Source organism: Lycorma delicatula, chromosome 2 (assembly GCF_047948215.1).
Source record: "Lycorma delicatula isolate Av1 chromosome 2, ASM4794821v1, whole genome shotgun sequence".
Lineage (NCBI taxonomy): Eukaryota > Metazoa > Arthropoda > Insecta > Hemiptera > Fulgoridae > Lycorma > Lycorma delicatula.
Genome location: NC_134456.1, coordinates 87,195,784 through 87,214,397, shown reverse-complemented (window position 1 = coordinate 87,214,397; position 18,614 = coordinate 87,195,784). Strand labels below are relative to the sequence as shown.

The following is an 18,614-nucleotide window of genomic DNA, read 5'->3' as shown; positions in this document are numbered from 1 at the left end:
CAGCAGTACCAAAACATAATCAGTAACCAAAACTACAAACCACACCACCATGATAAACATAAGAAAAAACTAACACAAACTATCTTACTAAATCAAAGCCTAATAATAAATATAAAACCCAAACTATACCGATAACCACTAACATACCCTAATCTAACACATAAAAACTACAACCTAAACAAAACTGCCTATAAATCAATCCTACTAAGTAACAAGTCCCATACATGCTTGTACGCAGGACAATCCTCCAATCTGCTGTAATTATGTTTTTTGTTCTTGTGTCGGCTTCCTGACACAAGAACAGTTCGCACACACAGGAGAGCCCCCTGCCTTCTTAACTACACAATCATTAATGTGGGCACCCTCTATACAAAAGAATGAGCATGGCTTATTTCCGTTGTAGGTTTTAACCACATGCCCCAGCCTGAGACACATGAAACATCAACTCACATGCAGATAATCTTTCACCATACATAACTGATAATCCATGAAAACATGACCCTCTACAAGAATTTCTCTGCATAGTTCCTTCTCACACTCCACAACATAATGCAAAAAACCACTGTCTCTTTTGCCAGCCTGAAAAATAATTTTAAATCTGGTGCATAAATCATCATATCTTCTAACTCCAAAACAGAATTTTGATTCCATTCCTCCTGCTCTTCTGAGGAAGAAGAGTCGTGGGCGGGTGTGTCAGGTACCTTGTGGGTCATTAAATACAAGGATCAATTGAAGAGTTTAGGAAGTGTTGGAGGTTCGGTGCTGCTTATGCGGGCCTTTCAGGAAAAGTATGATGTTCTTCAATTTTTCAATAACTAAAAATTTGTTGGCCTTGTCTCTAAACATCCCTGTATGCCTTGATAGTTGATTATACCAGCTATCCGCCACCAGTTTATCAGCAAAAGCCACCTTGAATTCTTCAATGAGGGTCCAACCTCAGTGGTTCCAGTAGAGGCGACTGAGTAGACAACATATGTATGGTCACTGAGATTCTCTTCTTCAATGACCCTCCAGTTAATAATTCTATTTTCCTGACCTTCACTGATGAACGTAAAGTCCACTATATGCGTCTTTCCTGAATGTACGGACACCCTCCTGATTTACTCAGACCAGGCCAACAGATGTCATAGCCTGTCAGATGTGTCCCTTCTGAACCACCTCCTGAAGGTCAGCCCAGCCAAATGGTTCCATTCAACTCCCTCTTTGAGAGCCTGGAGCACCTCATCAGACCCCTGCCTAGGAGCATGCTGTCTGCATGGTAACCTAGTCTTTCCTATTCAGGGGATAAGTATAATAGTCTTTCCTATACCGAGCGTGCCACCATTCAATCCATGGCTCCCCGCCAGGGTAAGAGTGTGTTCACAGACTGCTCCAACTTGGAGGAGTACTCTTTAATGTTCCTTTTTATTTTAGGGTTAGTTTTATTGAGCTTCTTAAGTCTTTGGACCATGCCATCAATCTTACTTAATGTCTCATCGAAGCCTTCCACTTCCAATTTTCAAAGAATCTCTTCTATCTCCGACCAATGACATTTTACACGTACTCGATAGGACTTCCTTTTTCTTCCTAGCAATTGAGGGCGGCCTAGAGAGGTTCTTACTGAACCTGAAGCAGTTTTCCTTCATCTCCTAGGTGTTCATTCTCAAGTACATTGGTATTAAGTCTCCTAACACGGGAAAACATATTTTCCACCTAAACTAACCTAGATTATTATGAGGTTAGTTCCACAAGATTTCCTGCCTGAACTAACAACTCAGTAACAACCCTGCCAGATCTGGCTGACCAGACTAGTCTCAAAACTACTAAGCCTAAAATGCTTGCGAGAAAATTAAAATAACTTACACAATTTCTACGCTATCACACGACCACATGGACGCTACTATATTTTGAACATTCACCTTCACAAAATAACCACATATAAGGTATGTCATATACCTTATTTCAGTGATTTCACTACTATGTGTATTAAAAAGAAAAAATTGCTGTACCACAGCAATTTTTCTAAAATAATAATTTAAATCTATTTTTAAATCTGAAACCAGACAATTCTGATATTACTAAAATTAGAATTAGGAAAATTACTGAAAAATGAACATAACTAAATATAAGCATTATTTGAAAGTGCAATATTTTGGATAAATCATAGTAAGGTTAAATACGAAAATAATTAAATGTATAGAACCCACTTTCTGTATTAACTGAAAGAACCTTCTGGAACTCATGACAAGTTATAGAACTTGTACAGGTCAATAAGTCAATGCACTGCATAAAAGAAACTGACAACCTAGGGATTTACCAACAAATATAACAAAAAAAATAGCACTTGATTGTATACTTGTATGTACTAATTATAAAAGGAAAAGCTCTTCTTCATCTTGTGCAATAAAAATGAAAACCTTCACGAAAACTGAACTAATTATCATTAAACATGTGAAATATTGCTTTCACTTGGCCTACTATGAAAAAGATATATTCTACAAAACAAAAAAACAACTTTAAAAAGTCAAACATGCCATCCAATAAAATCCATTAACATTATACCAAGTAAAGATAGATTAAAATAGAATAATGTTACTCTAGAGGGAATTTTTTTAAGAGAGAAATTTACTAAAAATGTCAGCATCTATGCATGGAAAATCAGTTATAGATCTTTTGTTGCTCAAGTAAAAAAAAAAAAGTAATTAGATCCTTGATTTTCTAGTGTCTGAAACACTTTAAATCATATTAAAATCAGTAAAACTAACAAGTAAAAATTACAATTACTGAACAGCAAACAAAATTATGTTAATTAAAATGCAATAGTAAAATTATGCTAAGTATTTGCATATAGCACGCTATTTTTTTATTAAAAAAACATTTCAGACTGTACATCGTATGTGTACTAAGTAGCATGTAGAACTAAGCCTTATAAACAATCAAGGAGGTAATTTTAAACAGTATCAAGATAAATCAATTATAATTTTAAATAGTTAAATATTGGTTCTTAATGTTGATTTTTAGCTTGATTTAGAATTACAATATTTTTTTAGTTTTATATTAAATATAACTTATTTGCATCTAATCTCTAAAAATTAAATCCTCGACTCTTTTTGTGGCAAACTTTAATATGTTTATTTATTTAAAAAAGTAAATTTACCCAAATCTGAGAAAGTATGCTTTTTGATATTTAAAATTTTTTTGACTCCACAAGAAACTGAAGTTCTAGGACCAATTTTATTTCTTTTAAATTTTTTAAGTCAACATATATTATAACACTAATTTGGTCACATAATTTGTGTACCAAGAATTCTAGAACAGCATTGTTTTACCTTTGGAGAAGAAATCTTTTTCATCTTTTTCTGTGTACATGAACATTTTACTAAAAATGACTTCCATGAATATGCATCAGGTGTGGTGATAAAACTTCATGAATCACCCTGATTGCAACGTGATAAAAAAAATTTTAATAAAGTTGATTTTTGACTAATAGTTATCGAATAATTCATAAAATAAATCTCTTTTTTTATTTTCTGATACTTTTTTCATTACAGTGATCAAACATCAGGACAATGTTACATTAATATAAAATTATCATACCCATGTAAGCGGACTGCTGAGTGTGTAGAAGTAGATGATAAAAATATTACACTAGACAGAACTTCAAGAGCTGTTTGTAGGAAAGGCATTTGTAGTTGCGATTTTCAATATGGCAATGACTTAAACCACAATTACACCACATGTACAGGTATGTATAATTACCAGTTTTATCAATAATAAATACATAAATTTAAAAGAAATATACAGCAGTCATTAACATTTAACTGATTGTAGATGAAACAAATATTGCAATAAACAAAATATTATCACCATAAGTAACTTTCTGTTCTTAAAAAATAACAAACTGTAAAGTCCAATATTTCATATTGTGTTCATATACTGGATACTATAATCCAGTAGTAAGTTCCTACAGCAGTATTCCTATACATAGTTGTTTGTTCCTTGAAAATGCCAAAGCCATTCCCAAAAAATAAGATATCAATGTCAGGGAAGATTAGAGTTAAGTGGTTTTTGCTGCCTTTTATGCTGAAATAGTAACTGATGAAAAGATTACAAGATTTTTTTTTATTCAGGGCAAGTTCTAAATTGTGGTTTGATAACTAAATCATCTATCAAAACAAAGCAATAAGAAATGACATGCATACGCTCTCAGTATTAAGTGAGAGAGCATCTGGCTAATAAAATTGATTGCTGAATAAGATTATCCAGTTTATTCATCTAGATAGCTTCCTGTGATTTCTGATTGCTCCCAAGATTAAAGACTTAAGAACAAAGATTTATTGTCATTGCCGATATCTAGCTAGCGTAATATAAGAAAATTCAAGAAAATGTTCCAGAAATAGGAGCACTCCACAACTTCAGATGTGTTTATAAAAGCAGAAGTATGTCAAAGATGAAGTATTAAATAATTATAATACCAAACATGGTTTTTACAGGTGCTTTCAAAGAATTAAATGTAACTTAAAAAAAAAAAATGGTCAGATTTCAGACAATTTATAATTTCTGCACAATGATAATGTATCAGCTCATTCCTTGTGGCTTTACAAGAATTATTTGCCACAAAGTAACATTTTATTGAGTACCAACCACCATATTCACCAAACATGGCTCCATGTGATTTTTTTTCTCTAGCTGTAAAAGAAATTAATTACTAGAGAATACATTCCATGAAATGTTTTGAAGACTGCAAAAAACATTAATAGATAATTGCATTTCATCTGATGGATTGCTTAGAAGAAATTCACATAAATGAATATGTTTTCAAATAAATGAAAATTGTACTAACTTTTAGATAAAACCTTATATCACCCTTAAAACACACGCATGCACACACACGCGTGTGCACATGTATGTATAAAATAAAATAATATTTTAACAACAAAATTAATTATACTAAATTCTAAATAGTAAAAAAAACATCATGCTTTTTTATGGATGTGTATATAGCAGGATGCAATAAAATAAATAGAGAAAATAAATTATCCTCACAATTTTATTTGGAACAAAGAAGTATAAATAATAATTTAACAAATAATTATAAATATAAATGCTATCACATTTTATATAAAAATTAATTATGTAACAGTTAATAACTATAATGCATTATTAAAAAATGATTATCACATTTTAATTATTAAAAACATTTACAACATACATATGTATGTATGTATGTATGTAAAACATTTACATACATAACAAACATATCTGACGACTAGCGTATAACATTAACTATTATGACTGCATACTGGATGTCATGGAAAAAGTAGATCTCAAGTATAAACCAATTTTGTTCTAGTTTGGACAAAATACTTCACATTTCATTACAAAGGTCTTTGAAAATCCTCTTGCCCAAAAATAAATAAGTAATTAAGAAAAAATAATTTTCTTTTCTTTTTGTTTTTAAATAAATGCAGTATATAAAATAAGATTAACTTATAACTTGTTATAGTTAAACTAAGTAACTTTCTAACAATAATTTTTCAAACAAAGCTGTTTTGAAAAAAAATTAACTTTTTTATTACATTGCTACAACCCTGGCAGAACAAACAACACGATAATAAAACTGGAAGTAATACTGGATTAGAAAAGGTAAAAACGATCCTTTCAATCAATAGATTGTGCACAAGAACCCAGGGAGGTGTTCTTTAAATGCTCTGTGTTTGGAAGTGGATGACTAAATAAAACAACTCAAGAGGGAGCTCCCAGAATTGACTGAAAAATCAAAATGACAATTATGTATATTTTTGGCTATGAGAAAATACTAGTTAAACTCTTCACCTTAATTTCTATATTCAGCATTTTTCCTGAGTTATGAAAGAAAATTTTGATACCAAACTAGAAAAGAAAGAAGTCATGGAAACTCTGACCCGATCACCTAAACTTTTGCTGGAAAGACTTGTTGGAATTATCTCAACATCAAATCTGTAAGAAAATGCAAAAAAATTAGATTGCAGTTGAAAAATTATGAAAACAATAATGAAAAACATGATTTCTTCAACAGTCATGCTTTTGGAAATGACTGGCTGTACAGTAAAAAATTTCTAGGACCACTCTGTTTTACCAATGTTCTTAAATTATAATAAAATGTTAGGGTTCAATACCACTTGAAGAGGGGAAAATTGGCTTCACTTGTTGCTGCTGAAATAATCAAGTCCTTGGGTCATAAACTTGGAAGATGCTTACAGAACAGATCAGAAATACTTTGCTGATAATAGAATGGTTAAAAGAAACAACTTTTATTGTAGAATACAGTAAACACAAATCACTTTGGAGTAATACTCCGAAGTGACTTGTTTTATTGGCAGTAGAAAATTTATTGAATTAAAATACTGAAAGTATTTTAATCAAGTCTAATTTATCTTCTAAGATCAAGAAACTAAGTAAATTAATATTTATACAGATGTTTATTGTTTCATAAGAAGTCAATAAAAATAACAAAAAAATTATTTACATTTTTAAAATTGTTTAATCAGTATTAAATATATATTTTATTAAATAAACAGAGACCATTAACATTCTAATATTATTTAACATGTATACAGTGTATCTGAACTAGAAATCTATTAAGCTCTGACATAAGGCAGAGGTGTTTTATCTCATCTCAGTTAACAAATTCATGCATAAATACACAAATTAGGAGACATGGAAGTGAATTCTAGGCCTTATTACAATTAACAACAGCACATTTCTTACTTTAGTATTACTAATACAAAAAAACAATAATGTGCATTAAAAAAATTAATTTTTGATTTAAAAAGTAATTTATGATTTAATTTACACTGATAATGCAAATAAATACATTAAAATAACTCAATTACATTTTTCTTTTTAAAATACTAGTTACTAATAAGTAAAAAATCAAAATGTAAGACAGAATTAAAATGTTTTACACACATTAATGCAAACACAAACTATTCATAGTTGTTGTATAATCTAATATAACACCCAACAGTAACAACTAATACACTTAAGATTTCACAAGGAATTACTAATTATTTATTAAATCAGGTCATAAATATATAAAAGATAATATACATAAATAAAGAGTTACATACTTATTTAAATTGCAGAGATACACATGGGCATCTGTACACAGCCTGATGTATAAATATTTAACAATATCACAAACAATTAGTGTAATTTAACTATTAATGAATTGGACTAATTTTTAATCTGCGTTAAAAGTGAATTTTATCAAAATGCAATTTTCTAATTCATAACATAGTTGTATATGAGAATTATCTACTACAAATTTACAAAACTATTCTTCAAATACTTTATTTATTCTGAACCAATTCTCTAATTATTTTTTAACATTAATCAATATCAGTTTTATAAGTATTTGGAAGTTTATTGAAATACTGTATTTATTCGCGTAAGCCCCACAGCATTTATCATGATTTCCCATAAAATAATTTGTGGTTATTCGATTCACTGTAATGATATTACTGTACAAATTAACAATTTTAGGGACAATTAAAAAAAAAACAAGAAAGAGTTGCCTGTTAAAATGACAAGACAAAAAGGGGAGACCTATTGGTGATACACAATTTTTTTTTTTGATGGACATAAAACTTTATTAAGTTTTAAAACAAAAACAAGCGTTGTCAAAAAACTTTATATCAATAATCAACAATAACAGGACTGATGAAATTTGAAAATTTTAAATCTGTATAAGCATCACAAATGCATCCAATATCCTCTTTTATAATTACAAATAAATGTTATTTTACTAAAACAATCAATTTCTATTACTATAAGCACCCTAAACATACAAATAAAATAATAATATAAAAGTCATAAATTTTACTAATACTTATGGTTATTATGAATGCTTATGAATTATGGGTTAAATAAACCATATTTATTTTGAGCTTCAAACTTTTGTTACAGTTGTATATTTAAAATTTGCAACATATAAAAATATTTCAAAAAACACTATTATCATGCTTTTTGTTTTTTTTTCAGATGATTCAAATTATGTCCATGCTAGAATCACATACATTATTTCTGCTATCAGTGTAATACTAATATTAACTTAATTATTATGCAAGGTGATAAATAATATAAATCCTGTAGAATTGAATAACTAAAGAAATACAGAAAAAAATAAATTTTATTTAATAAAAATACAGTCTTTCTATTTATTTTTAACCTCTTTTTTGGCTCACTATAACAATGCTTATAGTTAACAAGTAAATGCTGATCATTAACAGATACAAAAATTGTAAAATTTATACTTTGGATATCACTGCATAATAAATAATACAGATTGTGCAATCATTATTAGTAAGACTAATAATGCTTAAGAAAATCAGTAACTTAATAAACATAAGATTTTTATACTATCACAAAAAAAACAATTAACTGTTAGCAATTAACTAATGTGAATAGTCATCATCTTTTAAAAGGTTTCCACCAAATAAGGAAATGTAGCAGATAAAACTTCAAGCTCATTTATGGCATGTATGCCAGTTCTACAACCTAACAAGAAACATATGGTATAATGTTTTTCATATGTTTAATAACTGATAAAGAAATATACACTGCCTCTGTTTAAATACTGGCATTTCAATTGCCTCACAGTTCCTCACATCAGAGATATTGAGATGTTACACAAATATTATACCTATTGAAGCTAGTTTTCAGCAGTTTAACAAGTGACACTGAGAAAAGACATATACGCAACTGAAATTACAAAATATATCAAAAACATTAATTTCAACTAAATTTGGCTAAGCTTTTCAAACTGATAATTTTATATAACAAAATAATGTTTTATTAAACCACTATACAATAACATCATACAATATTTTGAATGGACATTCTTAAAAAACCTTAAATAAAAATTTCCTAATAAATAAATATGTAAATCATACATATGTGTTTGCATACATGCATTAATGGTTGGATTAAAAGAGTAGATGTAAAAGCTAGGCCCCAAATTATCACTGTGAATTTTATAAACCAATGTACATTTGCAAAATATATTATTTTCCCTAATTCAAGCAGCACAGACCTGATGATCATTCCAATGGTAAGTTAATTTTATTGTTTTTTATTTATGTAATAATCATGTTTCCAGCTTAAATTTTTCTTTCCTCAAGAACACATAAAAATTTATGAAAATCAACTAGTTTTGTGTGAAAGATATTACCTAAAACTGTGTACATGATTTGAGGTGTGAAATGCATAATTTTGAGTTTATTCCAATTGAGAAATTAACCATTACTTCAAAACTAGCATCAATATAATTAATCACCTGACTGATATATACAAAAAACAAGAGGGCTCAGAGTAGAACACTGAGGAACACTATGACTTACTACTTTCCAGGAGTATTTGTTATATTTATCATTACCTCATACTAACCTCCCTTAAAAACAATTACTAATAAATGATGTCAGCTAGTGTACCTCATAAATCCTACACTAAAAAAGCCTTTTGATAAAAATCCAATGATTAATGTAGTCAAAGGTCTCTTAATAGATAACAAAAGGTACCAATGGAGCATAATAATCCATTTAAATTTCTGACACAACAACCACAAGTCACTCATACTTATACCAACAGGCCATGCTAAACAAAACTATTATGTAATATCTACTTAATTTATCTTCAAAGAAATTACAAAAGAATCATCAAAAAAACTTCCTCTAAAAAATAAAAAAACAATAATCAGAATTGGCCAACTGGTAAAGAGTAAGGCTTGAACACAAGGATTGCTCTCAATTACTCTAATTTATTTCACTTAAAAATATACAATGTCAATATAAGAAATGCATTAACTGGATTTTTATTACGGTTTAAAATCATATTAGTATGGATTTATAGACATGTAATTTTCAGTAATTTATCAATCAAAAAAACATTACACATACCTGAAATATCAATAATAATTTCACTGTAACTCTAATATTTATAAATAATGGAACTGCATTTCATGAGAATGTAATATATTATGGATAAAAATGAAAAAAATAAAATCACACAAAAGAAGATCTGGAAATCAAAAAAAAATGGTACATCTTCAAAAATTTAATCTAAAAGTGTAGCTTAAAAGTAAATACATATTTTTTAATCATTAAAATGATGATTAAAAATTTGGAAGCGTCTTTATTTTCAAATTTTATGTAAATGTAATCTTATATATATAAAAATGTTTAGATGAAACTGTATATTTGTATAAAAACCAGTAAAAGTAAATAAGAAATACTAACTAAAAGTTCACAGGATTAACCTTAACAGGTATGAGGTCTTGAATGTGATCGTGCAAATACACTATCACTTTCAATACCTCATAAAGAAAAATAGTTTAACTTGAAGTATATCAAACGTTTCATAGATTTTTCAAGTAAAAAGTGATTTTTTCAAGTTATCTTCACATCAGAGCAATATTCATGTAAATAGTAATTTATAAAATTAATATGTAAAAACAATTTGACTATTTAATTCTAGAATCATAAGCAGAAGTATGTACTCAACTCCTAATTAAAGCTAACTTTTTGTACTACTCGATTTTCACTACTTTAGTTTGTATTAAGTGTTATATTGTAACAAGACCAGTATAATGGACCTGGGTAATGGATTCCTTCCAATTAAGAAGAAAGTATGAGAAAACATATGGGAAAGGAATCCAGAAGGGTACTAAAGGAATCCTTTTCTCGGCTAACTGGTCCGTTTAACAAATGTTGTTTGTAATACTATCAATAACTATCTATACTATGAATAGCACACCTCCAGTAACTGTTGTTCAACGAGAAGGGTGGTGAGAATTTTCACGCTTCAATAGGGTAAATAAATACTGGTCAGACCGGGATGATCATTAAGAACCAAGTGCTGCGAGGTGTGATAGTGAGATGGCGTTACCAGTCAGCATGTAGAACAATGAGTAAAGTGACACACAAGCATTCCAGTGTGGACATTGGGTGAATGTAGAAAGTGACAGTATTAAATTCATTCATACCTTACACTGGTACAATCTTATCTGGTTGTTAATACAATATTAGTTGTTAAAGTGTTAGTATTAGCGGTCATTATGTTTTAGTCAATTGGACTGTATTCTGGCTTTTATGATTTAACTACCTTTCAACAAATCCTGTTTTAAATACTATTTATTATTATTATAAATACTATTTTCCATGTAATTTAGTATTACTGTTATTACTATTATTATTATTGATTGTTTATTATTTTAATTTAATTATTATTATTGTCATTATTATGGATGGACCCACACCCATTTTAGCTCCGGCTTCTACATTTTGTGTTAATGGTTTTTGCGTATGTATCGGTAGTAATTTTGTGTTAATATGTTACAAGAAAGTGGTAACAATATCTGGGAGTATTAGTTTTAAAATATTCTTTCATAAAATAACGTGTTTTTACAAAACTAATATTGGTGATAAAGACTAAGTGGCAAGATTAAAATCCTGTAGAACTAAATTGTAAACTGCTTCACTGGAAGACATTGTAACTAATATAATATTAGTTACACTAATATTATTATCTACTAATTGTTAGTCAGTTGGATTGAAAAACAATTGGTTGGCACGTTGTAGGTTAATCTAGGCTTGTAACGTCCGCCAGATTTGACAGCAAGGTGTGACTCATTTGTAAATCCATCCACTAACTGTAGCATTACATATTATTATTAATAATAATTATTTTCTGATGTCATCGGAGGATAAACTGTATTGTTATTATTTATTATTAAATAATGTATTTTTATTATACTTATTACATTTTATTACAAATATATGTATAAATAATAATTATTTTTATTATTATATTATTTTATCATTATTAGTATTAACAATTAATCTAATTAAAAGTTATTTTTTATTATCATCTACTACTAAGAACACGACTAGTTGCCTCTTCAATATGCCATCCAGTAAGAATATTTTCCGCTTTTGTCATCAGCCATTCTTTGGCAGGCAAAGTAATCTGAAGTGTAGAAATTGTAATGAGAGGCACCACGTTAAATGTTTATTGTCATTTAAGACTTTGAGTAATGAAGATGTTAAGTTTTATCAGGATAGTAAGACCTACAAATGTCAGGATTACTTGTCAAGAAGAACTACTGTGAACGAAAATACTCCTGTTAGAGGTTCACAGGTGATTAACTCCAAGAATTCTGATGATGAAGTATTTGATGGAGCAGACAATGTTGCTGATAGCATTAATTGTTGGTTGATTTAAGTTTGCATAGCATTGATGAGCTCCTTTAATCAAGATTATCCAGTTTTGCAGACTCACTGATTGGTGAGATTGCTGCCCTGGAGACAGAAAGTGATAGCTGTTTGTGAGGAGAATGTTGCCCTTAGAAATGAGGTACAGAGCCTGACTGAATCTGTGTCTTTTTCTGCTAATGAAGTTAGTCGTGGTGAATGCCATCAAGGTAGCCAATGACGCGGCAGGGACGGAAAGAGGCCTGAGCCTGTTGTGCCCAGGGTTCCTTCAGTGGTTGCAGAGAATCTTTCGCAGTAGATTGTTAATGCTCCTGAGGTCTCGTAGTTGGTTGAGGCTGAGTGAGAGTGTTGTTCAGAAGACTGTTTAGACTGTTGTTGGTTCTAAGAAACGTAAAGACTCCAAAGTAAAGTCTGTTCTTGAGAGTTCCATTGCTCCGTCTAGCCCTAAGAAAATGGTGAGATCACAAAAAGTTGTTTTTGGGAAAGGCAATGTATACTTCAATTTGGTTAAACCCAAGACTAAAGCGCTTTCTGTTTCGAGATTTAACTCTTCAACCGGGGTTGATGATATCACCAAGTTGCTTGAGAAACACAACTTTCAACATTTTAAATGTATTCATCTGAAGACTAAGTACGATTCGTATAACTCATTTCGAATTTGAGTTTGTGCTTCAGATTTTGATAGCTTGGTTCGTCCTGACGTCTGGCCTGTTGGTACGCTGTTGGCTCCATTTTATGTTCTGTTGAGGCCTAATGCAGTGTTTGTAGATAAAGATCCACAGGAGGATGGATTGCAGCTCAGTGGCAATGGATAAGTTGAAGATGATCTATCAGAAAGTTTGTGGTCTGAGAACTAAACAGGATGACATTTTCGCATCCTTGGTTGATTTTCACTTCAACATAGTTGCCTTGACCTACACTTAGCTCAATGATGAGCACTGTGATGTCAACCTGTTTCCAGACTGTCATCATATTTTTTGGGCTGACCGGGATTATGCTGCTTCTTCACTTCAGCGTGGCGATGGTTCTGGGTTTACAGAAGATGTTGATGGACGGACTATCTCTGATCCTCGGTTGATTTGTCAGCATTTTGGTGAATATTTTCAATCAGCATAAAGATTTAAATGAGATTTTTTCTCCTATCCTGGCTTCCCTATTTAAATGGAGCTTGTCATCTTCTTTTCCTTCCCTATGGAAGCACACAGTTATTAATCCTGTACCTACCTAAGCCTGGTGTCCCTTCTCTAGATAATTTTAGACCTGTTTCTGTCCTCGGTACCTTTTCCAAAATCGAGAGGATTAAAGATCGCTCACCAGCTTCTAATTTGGCCACATTTTTACAAGATTCAGTTAATGCAATTAAGCATTGGGGTCAAGTAGATGTGATATATTTTGATTTTACCAAAGCTTTTGACAAGATGCCTCATCACTTGTTATCAAAGACCAAAAACTTCAGCTACAGCGATCATCTTAATGACTGGCTGTCCTCTTAGCTTCATAACAGACGTTTTTCGGTGCGGTTTGGTGGACAGATGTCTGAGGAATCATTCTTTGCTAAATCTTGAGTGCCCCAAGGTTCTATTTTGGGTCCCCTTCTTTTTATTATTTTTATAAATGATATCGGGGATCTTTTGACATGTAAATTTCGGATGTTTGTGGATGACATCAAAATATATTGTCGGATCAGGAATAGTATATTATCGGATCACCTGTTGCTACAATTGAATATTAACAGAGTTGTTGAATGGGCAAATCGCAATTGTATGCCTTTAAATTTTCAGAAGATCATACATCTGACTTTATCTCATAAAACATCAAATTCCATTTTCAGCTATAGAATTGGTGCACACGCTATTGTCATTAAAACAGTTAAGGACCTCGGAGTTTTATGTGACACGAAATTGTATTTTCACGAATATGTTAATCAGATTGTCAATAAAGCACGCCAAGACCTTGGTCTTGTGGACGGTTTAACAATATTTCCACTTGTAACCTTCTATAAATCTTTGGTGAGGAGTCGTTTGGAGTACTTGACTGTAGTGTGGAATAATACACGAGCTTTTACCTTAGATCTGGTTGAGGGTGTTCAGAATAAATTCTTGAACTGGATGCGTTTTAGGTTTAAAGATTGTTTTGTCGACACTGGTAGAGAAGTATGTTGAGGTAATTAGACCTTTCCAGATTGTCTGACAGAAGAACATATTTTGATGTAGTTTTGAACATGTTTTGATGTTAGTTTGATGAGTTTTATACAGCTCTACAGAATAAACTTCCAATGCATTACACCAAGATGTTTTATGAAATCAGGCCAGGTCAGTGAGGTCTTTTAGACAATTTGCGACACCATGTCTCTGATTGAACGGTGTACCAGCATTGCAGTGAAGTTTCAGGATAAGCTAAGCTTTCCGGAAGATGAGAAGATCTTTATTAAAAATTTGAGAGGATTGCGTAGTGACAGATTATTATCCTTAGAAGTGTAATCTCTTAATGGACTGGTCCTTTTCCCCTTTTATTTACTAGTTCAACTGGAATTGGTTCCTTACTGCCTAGCCACTTTTGTTCATTCGGGGTGCTAAGGTTACAATAAGGATGGTAGAGGCAAAATATGAAAATATAATTAAAAAGTTCTTAAACTTAACTTTCTTCACAACTATAACCCTGGTAGTAATGTTAATTTTTATGATTTTGAAATTACTGTTATTTATAAATTGTTGTTATTTTTAAAATGTATTAGTATTAATATTATGTTCTTGATTTTGAATATTTTCATTTATGAGTTTTTTAATTGTAAAAATGTAAATTGTTAAATGTGAAATTATTATGAAATTGTGTTAGTAATTAAAAACAGTCAATATTGTTTGATGATAATAATATAAACCTCTTTTGTGATTATTTTTATCTGCACTTTATTATACATTGGTAGTATTATACAACTATCAGCAATTCTATTTAAATTATAATACAAATGTAATTGGATGAAAGATGTAAATGTGAAAATGTGATGCATTATTACTTAGATATATTTAAAATTATTATTAAAGTTATCACTCAATAACTACCATAATGAGAACTCTAATTATTATTTTTGTTGTATTTGAATTTATAATTATTATTATTAAAATTGTTTTGGACTATTTTATTACTATTATTTTTATGTTATACACAGATTCATAACTTGGATTTATTATTATATACATGTAAACTTGCTATTGATTTGTATATGTTAACGTATATGTACATATTAATTTTTTGTATCCAATGTACAATATACAAAAGCTCAAGCAGCTGTTCTGTTGTACATAATGAATAAATAAATAATAATTATTACTGATTTGTCCTATTTTCTATATTCCTAAACTAATAAGTTGTATTTATATATAAACATTGATATTTGTTAGTCTCTCAATAACCTGGTCAAGCTGCAAAAAAGCGATAACATATTTCCTGTTATAACTTGTTTGTCTACAACTTCTAATTTTTTTAAAACTTGAAGTATTTGTTACTTCTAGTTGTTAATATGAGTATTAAATGTGTAACCAATCTAAATTTTATGAGTTAAGAACAATTTATATTTAGTGATTAATCTTATTTTTCTAGATAATAAAAAAATTTCCTGTTGTCCAGCTTTAATGAATTAAACATAATAAAAAAGGTAATTGTAATTCTTTCATAAATTATTGAAAATTTTGTTTGTTGATGTCTGAAAAATGTTTGGATAGCAAGACGGTGATGTCATCGTTGGCTCGTGGGAGCGTATACATTCTCACGAGAAAGTTGTGTACGTGCATAGATACGAGCGGGCCGGGTATGTACGGAGGAGATGGGCATCTGGTGGAAGAAGTCAGACTGACATTTTTTTGTTTCGGGTGTTGTGTGAATTTAGCCGTCATGAAGAAAGGACATGTTTAAGTCAGATCGCAGGGAAGTGGTGAAATATTCTTTATTTGACATTACAGGACAGTGAGACTGCGTAAACAAAAATATTCATTACAAGGTCATCGTATTTTTATATGTACAAAAGAAAGGAGTGCAAAAAGGTAGGAGATATATTTTTATAAGACATTGACAGACAAACTGTAGAAGGTGGTCCAACGTCAAAATCATGTTAAGTGTGGAATAGTCAAATAATTTTTTGAGAGCTCTCCCTGTTGATGAATAGTCGTTAAGAACTGTATATTCTTTTATAACTATTAATGATGTTTGTTTTGTTATTCAGTATAATAATAAGATGATGATATTTTTTAGTATGATTTGTAATACGTATTAGATTTGACTGGCCGTATCCTTATATATAAAAAAAATAAGATAGATTTGATTTACTGTCAAGGTTTTACGACATACGAGTAGTGTGGAAATGAGTGTTCTATAGAAGTAGTATGTGATTCCATATAATATTGATATGTTATTATATGCTTAATAAATGTTAAAAAAATAAAAATACAATTTTTTATTTTATTTTCTCAAATTGTAGTAAGCTCACAATTGGTAGATAATTCTTATTTTGTGTTAATTATTTAAATAATTTTCAGGCTGTCTAACCTGTTAATGTTCCCAGGCAACTAAAATGGCCAAGCAATGAGAATGAATGTGTTAGTAACCTTGATTTTGTCCTCTATGCACTACTATAGCTTTGTATATGTCAGGATTATGAAATATTGAGTTTCATTGTTTTCTTTGATTGCAGCCGAGTCATTGTATGAATATAAATCATTTTTCAACTGCCTTATACAGACTTGTATGAATATACATTTTTGTTGTCTGTTTTTGTAAGTATTTATTGTATTAATTAGTTTAAAAAGGTATAAAATATAAAATAATATGCATGAGACCGTTGCACAGGATTTGTTTGATTTTTGTTTACATTTTTGTACAAGAGTTTTACAATACTGGCAACTTAAGTTGCCAATAAGCACATACACTGTTAATATGAAATAGAAATATAGAATTGTATCCTACATAATTAAAACTTTCACAACAATTAGATTTGCATATTTTTTAATACATCCACAAAAGTCAATCTAAATTTGAAAAAAATATTTTAAATAAAACTTATTAGGCCTTGATATCAGACTTAGACCTATATGAAAATTATTTATACATAAAAAAAATTGTATTCTAACAAATTTCAATTATCATTTAAGCGATTTGAAGATATTCTGAGGTATCTTCACACCCCAAATGGTGATGAAATTAATGAAGAAGATAAAATATTTAAACTTTGTCCAATTTTCAATTTTCTCATTTAAAGTAATAAACATGGGACAAAAATAAATCAACATTACAATACTATATTTTGGGAAATAAAAGTAAAATATTTATAAGAATAATGTCAATAAGATTTGGCTTTATATCTGGGTGGTTCCTGATCTATTTAGGAGGTATTAGTAGACTAAGGTGATGTTCTTGTAATTGGTAGAGCATATTACTGAATCCATTGCAGATACAAAACATTACTTCAACAACCTGTTTACATCTACTGGATTACTTCAGGCGTTAATGTGAAGACTGATAAATATAATGAAATACCCATCAAAGCAGATGCCATTTAATGAAATTATCCAAAAATTAAGTAATGCAGAAGAAAACATTATCTTTCAGTTATCTGCAGTAAATACAATACAATATGTTGACTAGTTGTGTCAGAATAGAAGAAATGAAAATCAACTTAATATTCAATAAAAATTAAGATAAGGAAAACTAAACTTAGGTAAGAAAAACTTTTGGTGAGATCCCAGGTGCCATTGCTTGGCATAACTGCATCATGGGCAGAATAGATTTAAAAGATCAATTTGTAGCAAATTACACAATAACTGTATTAAACCATGGTTGGTGACCCGTTTTTACTTGGACAGTTGATGTTAGTTGTTTAAGGGATGTTTATTACACCATGACTCAGGTAAAACCTACTGCTGTTTTGAGTTCCACCATCAGTGAGCAATAAAACATTTAAAATCTTCTGCTACTCTCTAATCTCCAGGTGTAAGAACTTTCTCCAACACTAGGTGATATAGGAAAACTTATTATACTGATTACATTTTTGAACTTATACATGAAATGCTATGTTCTACCACACGTAAATAAGTAAATTGACAATTTACTGTACCTCTTGTAGTTGACCAATGTTATAAATAAAATCAGACTGAAAACTACAATGTCCTGAAGTATAAAAATTCTAAATATAACATTAAAAGAAGTTAAAGTAAATAAAATATTAATATAATTGCAAATACTTAAATAAATATTTCTAAAGGCTTTTATAAAAATATTAAACAGTACTAAATTATATTCTTACATTCACTCTAATTGCGTAAAATTTGTATAAGTAATTTTTCCCTTAATTTTCCATTTCTTTGTGTAGTAAAATTTTACTTGTTTGCTTTGAAC

The 18,614-nt window shown here is 29.8% G+C and overlaps 1 protein-coding gene and 1 long non-coding RNA gene across 2 annotated transcripts in view; one reads left to right on the top strand and one right to left on the bottom strand.

The window, feature by feature from the left end:
• LOC142318985 (prion-like-(Q/N-rich) domain-bearing protein 25) overlaps nucleotides 1-8,154 on the top strand; it is a 41,706-nt gene extending 33,552 nt beyond the window's left edge. Inside the window, exons 11-12 of the mRNA XM_075355730.1 lie at nucleotides 3,531-3,724; nucleotides 8,005-8,154. Coding sequence (XP_075211845.1) covers nucleotides 3,531-3,724; nucleotides 8,005-8,078 — 268 coding nt within the window. The 3' untranslated portion in view covers nucleotides 8,079-8,154. The remainder of the gene's footprint in view (nucleotides 1-3,530; nucleotides 3,725-8,004) is intronic.
• LOC142318986 (uncharacterized) lies at nucleotides 5,016-10,031 on the bottom strand. The gene is made up of 2 exons (XR_012755084.1): nucleotides 9,918-10,031; nucleotides 5,016-5,958 (listed from the first exon to the last, which is right to left on the bottom strand). It is a non-coding gene; the product is annotated as an uncharacterized LOC142318986 (long non-coding RNA).
• Nucleotides 10,032-18,614: the final 8,583 nt, after the last annotated feature.